Below are 7042 nucleotides of genomic sequence, written 5' to 3'. Positions count from 1 at the left end.
GACTGAAGGGTCCAAGATTCAATTCTGGTCAAGTTTATGTACCTCAGGTGCAGGCTCCAACCTGGATCTGGTCAGGGCTCATGCAGGAGGCAACCAGTTGAACCAGTTGATGTGTCTCTCTCACATTGATGTTTTTCTGTGTCTTTCCCCATCCCTTCCACTCTCTAAAAATCCATGAAAAAATATCTAGGGTAAGGACTAACAAAAAATAGAAATAAGGTTAAATTATTTGTTGTTTACAACTATCAAAAAACCAAAATGCTGATAAAGATGTAAAGAAAAAAACTGATAAAAATTTTTAGATTTAAGATTAAAGTCACATGATTACAAATGAAATAAACCATATAAAAAAAGTAAGTGGGCATAAATGTAAAATTAAAATATTGAGGCCTCACACTCAGTTTTGTTTTTATTTGCAGATGCTGTAGTTTCTGTGTCATATGTGACTGGAGTGGTGGGTCAGTCTGTCACGCTACCCTGTATCTTTTCAACAGCTCATGAAATCTCACCCATGTGCTGGGGTCGAAGGGCATGTCCTTCATTCAGTTGCTCAAATGAACTCATAATGACCGATGGCTACCATGTCACCTTTGAGAAGGACAAACGTTATAGGATGAATGGAATCATTCCCAGAGGGGATTTGTCTCTAACCATACAGAATGCAGCCCTGTCTGACACTGGCACCTATTGTTGCCGTATTGAGTTCACAGGGTTGTTTAATGGTTATAAGAAGAATATATTTTTGGAGATAAAGTCAGGTGAGTTTGTCTTCCAGTGATCACTTCATGTGCATGAACTAAGATATTCTCAGTTCCTTTAAGAACTGATATTCTCTTCCTTTAAGAAAGAAAGAGAAGGTTACTATAATCCTGTTTTTTAATAACTTTGGGGAAATAGAATTCCTTGTGTAGAATGAAGTGTTAAATAGCCTAGAGTCAGGAGTGTAGACTAGAGGGCCTTCCCAGTCTGCAGACTATCTCTTACAGCAGTGCTTCAAAAATGCTGGTTAGTTCATGAAGAAGCATTCATGGCTCCATAGGGAGATGAGGTGAATATTTCTCTCAAACTAAAATTATTCAGTGTAAACAACTACACTTTTTCTCTGAGTTGATGTCACTGAAAATTTATAAAATGACCTTTCTTAACATTTCAAACCTAAAATGGAGATTTTCAAATGTATAGACAGTATTGTATAAGAGATTGTCAAGTAGATACATTACCAACTCAATCTTGCTGCATATGCATTGTGTAAGCATATATAGTCCCACCTCCACACTCTGCCTTACCTTGGATTTCATGAAGCATAACTCACATTATATTGTGATATTGCTTGTTTAAAAATTAAAATGACATTATTCTATATAATAAAAGCCTAATATGCTAAGTGTCCAATAATCCCTTCAACCAATCAAAGCGTAATATGCTAATGATATGCTAAGACCGCTCAACTGCTCGCTATAATGTGTACTGGCCACCAGAGGGCAGACACTCTGAATGGTAGGTTAGCTTGCTGCTGAGGTCCAGCCAATTAGGACTGAGCGAGACAGGTTGGACACGCCCTGAAGCTTTCCCAAGGTCCCTCCCTTGGCCTGGCCTGCACCCTCTCACAGTCCGTGCTGAGGGACCCCCCTCTCCACGAGTGCATGAATTTCATGCACTGGGCTTCTAGTTGTAATATAAAAACTGATGCATCCCAATAACTGTTTATTAGTTGCCTTTAAGATTTCATGAAATACAAAAATCTGGCAAATTTGTTTATTAGTTGCCTTTAAGATTTTCATGAAATACAAAAATCTGGCAATTCACATTTCTTCTCTCTCTTTTTTTAAATATATTTTATTGATTTTCTACAGAGAGGAAGGGAGAGAGATAGAGAGCCAGAAACATCCATGAGAGAGAAACACCGATTAGCTGCCTCCTGCACATCTCCCACGGGGATATGCCCGCAACCAAGGTACATTCCCTTGACCGGAATCGAACCTGGGACCCTTCAGTCCGCAGGCCGACGCTCTATCTACTGAGCCAAACCGGTTTCGGCCACATTTCTTCTCTCTTGAGATGGACATTATAATGGCCCAGGTTTCTGAATTCTTCCTTAATCTTCTTCCAGTAAAGTCTTATATTGACAGTAGAATACAATATTTGTGACCTTAATAAGCTGAGTCTCTTTATCATTTTTATTAAATTAAGAAAATTTTATTTGCATCATCTCAAATTTTGGACTAGGTTATTTCCTTTAAAAAGACAAGTAAGAGCCCTAGCTGGTTTGACTCAGTGGATAGAGCATCTGCATGTGGACTGAAGGGTCCTGGGTTTGATTCTGGTCAAAGGCACATGCTCGGGTTGCAGGATTGATCCCCAGGCAGAGGCATGCAGGAGGCAGCCAATCAATTCTCATCATTGATGTTTCTATCTCTCTCTCCCTCCCACTTCTTCTCTGAAATCAATTAAAAAAATATAAATGATTGTTAAAAAGGCAAGTCAGATAAGGTCAGTTCAGATGGAAAAAACAGCTGACTCTGTGGAAACTATATCTGGGAAGCAATTCAGAGAAGCCAAAGAAGCTGATGAGATAGAGCCATATAGACAGATGTGTGGAGGCAGCACATGGAGAAGAGATTATGATTATGAAATTTTGGGAGTTGTGAAATTATTTTGATCCGTCTGAATTTTTTAAAATATATTTTATTGATTTTTTACAGAGAGGAAGGGATAGGGATAGAGAGCTAGAAACATCGATGAGAGAGAAACATCGATCAGCTGCCTCCTGCGCATCTCCTACTGGGGATGTGCCCGCAACCAAGGTACATGCCCTTGACTGGAATCGAACCTGGGACCTTTCAGTCTGCAGGCCGACACTCTATCCACTGAGCCAAACCGGTCAGGGCAATCCGTCTGAATTTTTAAATGTGACATGGAATGGAATAAGTAGGAAACTTTACCGTGCTCCCAATCCTTTGATAGATATTTGAGCCTCCAATAACCAAGTCTTCGCTTAAGTTTTCTTTCATTTCTCACAGGCTCAGCTTACATCTCACCTTTCTGTTAGAGCTTCCTCACCTGCATCTACACTTATATCTTCCTAGCTTCTTCCTGGGGAAGATATTTTCTACTGATGAGGACAAGTTTATTACTAGATGTCTTGGTTTCCTCTTCTTTATTGTTCATTGTGCTCCTTTGATCAGATTTTTTTGCATGCTTGCTTTTTTCTCTATATTAGGTATTAGGTTTTTAAATGAAGGGAAAGGATTAGACTGAATACTTCTTAAAAGCCTCTGACTATGGCTTTGATCAGGGTCAGCCAACATTATAGCCTAGGGCCATATCACATACAAAACAGGCCCAGCATTTTTTTTTTATAGATAAGCTTTATTGGAACAGCTATACTCACTCCTTGTACTAGCTGGACTGTGGCTGTTTTCATGCTGACAGAGTTGAGCTACTGACAATGAGGCCATAGGAAAGCCTAATACATTTACTGTCTGGCCCTTTACAGGAAGTTTGCTGACCTCTGCTTAAGACTAATGCATTGCATGTAATAGATACAAAAATTTTTTGAATAAGAGTTTAGTCTGTTCAAGGCACAGATGGGCTTAATTCCAAATGAAACTGATTCTTTAAAAGGACAAGCGTTCAAACCAATTGTCTGCTCTCTAAGGGTTTCTTTTATTGTTAGAAGAGTTGAGTTTGAAGGAAGCTATATATATAAAGGTACCTGCTAAGCAAAATGTACACATTCTTTAATCAAGCCTTCAATGACCTGCATTTTTGCCAGGCACTGGGTTTGAGCTTAAGTCTACTGTCAGCACTCTCTGGGTAGCTCTGAGACCTTCCGTAAGTGGTTTGGAATCCAACACCCTATCTGACCTAGGAAAGAGACAAAGATACTACCTGTTGTCTAGTCTACCTTCCAGTCAATATATAAAGTGTCTGTATGATCTTATCTATGCTAGTGGGTGTGAGTTAGTCCTCATTTAGGGTACAGGTCTCTTCGGAGGGTATCCTCAAGACTGAAATGAATGCTATGTACTAATTAATAGAGTTTTAACTTTCTGGGCCCAGAAACTATTTATTAATTTAGTCATTCACCACTGAGAGGACAAAGACAGGTCCAGTCTCTAGATATTTTTCCTGCCTCCCCGATATTTACAAAGATACATAAATCTGATATGTGTGGTTGGTCTTCTCAGAGTGCTTCAGTGTTAACCCTGGGTATCCTTTATCCCCTCTGAACCTCCCAGTATATATTCTTGCAATACAGCTCTCTCTGTTTTCTTTGGCTTTTCTTCAAGCCCTCCCCTGTGAGGATCTCATTGACCAAGGACAGGAGGTCATAGTTCAGGGCAAATTAGTGCCCAGCTTCTCTTGAGGATTGTTTCTCATTAGTTATGTTGATGTACAGGCCCAGCACAAAGATCTTGTTCCCTGCTGCTTGATTAATCCTTGCTTTCATGTTGATTTCTAGCTCCACCTAACGCCACCAGTGTTCCATCTAAGGTCTTCACCTCTGCTCCTACAACTCCAGCACCAACACTGAACCATAAGACAGGTAAAATGATATGTCTCTGAGGCTTTAAGCCTTCTAATGAGTGGATAAAGGTCACCAGAGTATGTGTTAAGGCAGAGTTACCATCTATGCTAAAGGTTTTTCCCAGGGATCCATGGGGCCTCGTGTGATCTGTGAAACCTTGTCCTATATTACATGCACCTAATAGGTATCTTCAGAGTGAAGAGACTAATTAAAAAAAAAAAGAAAGATTCTCAAACGGTTTCATCATTAGCCAAAAACCAAGACCCTTATGATATTGGACAACGAATGATGTGGATTTGGTCCAGTTGGCACTGGTTTATGAGAAAAATCTAGGTTATTCCAGAGAAGAAGGGAAATCTGAGTGGAATTCCTTTAGTCCTCTCTGAAGTTGGACCCTTCATACAAGGATAACAAGCCCACCACTAGTTTTTACCTGTAACATTTTATTGAAAGAACCATTTCTAATCATTGTACCATCAGGTAGGTCTATGGCTGCTTTCATAATGACAAAGTTGAACAAGAGCCACTCAGACTACAGCTGCCAAACCCTAACACTTCCATCTGGCTATTTACTAAAGATTTGATGACCTGTGCTTTAGACTAATGCCTTACATGTAATAGACACTAAAAAAAATATTTGTTGATTTATGTTTTTTGCACATCATAGCAAAAATTGGCTTGATTCCAAATTCGACTGTATCTCTCCAAAGAAGAGCTTTTAAACCATTGGCCTCCTGTGCAAAGGTTCTCTTTTTTTCTAGTTATTCAAATTGAGATTCAAGGAAGATTCTTGCGGAATACAAAGGTGCCTGATGAGGAAAAAGTACACATTGTAGATCAGGCAGTCATTGATGGCCTTTTGTGCCAGGTACTGTGTTTGTGCTTAATTCCACTGCCATCTCTCTCTCTGGGTAGCTCTGAGACCTTCTGTAACTGCTTTGAAATCCTAAATCTGCTCTGTCATGGAAAGAGCCCAAGTTATTACCTTTTTCATCTCTTAGTTGGGAAGGAATCATTGGTGGTCTAATTCACCTTTCAACCAAGTGTATAAATGGTCTGTGTGATCTAGCATATACTGGTGGTGTGAGTTAATTTAGGTGCCGGACTCCTGGGAGGGTATTCACAACTGACTGAAATGAATGAAATTTATTGGGTAAACATTCTGGGCCTGGAACTACTGTTTAAATCTTAGTCATTTATCACAGAAAGGACAAAGTCAGTTCCTGGCCCTGGGCATTTTCCCCACCTCACCAATGTGTAGACGGATATGTAAATCTGATATGCATGGCTGGTGTCTTCAAAGTGCTTCAGTGCATAATCCGAGCAACCTTTTTCACATCTGAAGCTCCTGGAATCTATACTTTTCAATGCAGCTGTTTGTTTTTTGAAGGCTGGTCCTCAATCCCTGCCTGGTCAGATTCTAGTAGACTAAGGACAAGGACTCTGAGCTCAGGAGAGATTAGTACCCAGTTCTGCAGGGGACAGTCTCTCATTGGATGTGGGTGTGTGCGCCCAGCACGAAGCTCTCATTCTCTGCTGCTTGATTAATCCTTGCTTTCATGTTGATTTCTAGCTCCACCTAAGGTCACCATGGGCCCAAAATCACCTATGGTCTTCATGTCTGCTCTACAAAGCCAGCAGGAGAGTAGCAGAAATTTAAGACAGGCAAACTAATGTGTTTTCTAGCCCTAGGCTCTCCAATGAGAGGATGTAGACAGCCGAGGGCATGTGTTAAGGCAGAGTTACGATTCTAGGGTATGAATTCTTTCTTGGTTTCTAAACATGGACTTCACAGTATCTTTGAATCTCTGTTCCGTGTGTGTGTGTGTGTGTGTGTGTGTGTGTGTGTGTGTGTTACCTATAAGTACTTTTAGAGTGAGGGAACCTTTTTTTTTTTTTAACAAATGAGTTTCTCAAAGGGGTTTTTTATTATCCCCAAATCTCAGACACCTTGGACATCTAATGCAGATGGTGAGGATTTGGCTTAGTGGAGCACAGATTTATGAGGAAAGTCTAGGTTATGCCAGGAAGTGGAGTTAGGCTAATGAGAGTCGGTCTTCATGTTCTAGACATTTTTTCCACCTCACATATGTTTTTGAAGATACATACATCTGATATGCATGGTCTTCAGAGTGCTTCAGTGTAAATTACAGGTTTCCTTTTCACCTTGAAAACCCCTGGGAAATATACTTTCTCATCCAGCTGATTTCTTTTTGCCAGTGTGACTTCAAGCCCTCCCTTGTCAGAGTCTATTGAGCAAGGACAGGAGCTCTGAGCTCAGGAGATTTGTGCCCAGGTCTACAGGGGAACCCAGTGCCTCACTGGCTTTGTTGATATTCATACCCAGCACAAAGCTCTTGTTTTTTCCTGCTGGGTTTATACTTGCTTTCATGTGGATTTCTAGCTGCACCTGAGCTCACCAGGGTCCCAAGATCACCTGGGGTCTCCACCTCTGCTATAGCACCAGTTCGCCTGCAGAACATCCCAAGAAAGAAAGTGATGTGTTTTTGA

The 7042-nt window shown here is 40.5% G+C and overlaps 1 protein-coding gene across 1 annotated transcript in view; it reads left to right on the top strand.

The window, feature by feature from the left end:
* The window catches only part of LOC102770398 (hepatitis A virus cellular receptor 1 homolog), an 8830-nt gene extending 2625 nt beyond the window's left edge, over positions 1 to 6205 (top strand). Inside the window, exons 3-4 of the mRNA XM_006766350.2 lie at positions 420 to 758; positions 6105 to 6205. Coding sequence (XP_006766413.2) covers positions 420 to 758; positions 6105 to 6205 — 440 coding nt within the window. The remainder of the gene's footprint in view (positions 1 to 419; positions 759 to 6104) is intronic.
* The last annotated feature ends 837 nt before the right edge of the window (positions 6206 to 7042 follow it).

Source organism: Myotis davidii, unplaced genomic scaffold, assembly GCF_000327345.1.
Source record: "Myotis davidii unplaced genomic scaffold, ASM32734v1 scaffold18, whole genome shotgun sequence".
Taxonomy (NCBI): Eukaryota; Metazoa; Chordata; class Mammalia; order Chiroptera; family Vespertilionidae; genus Myotis; species Myotis davidii.
Note: the sequence above shows the minus strand (reverse complement) of the source record. Positions and strands in the feature narration are given on the sequence as shown.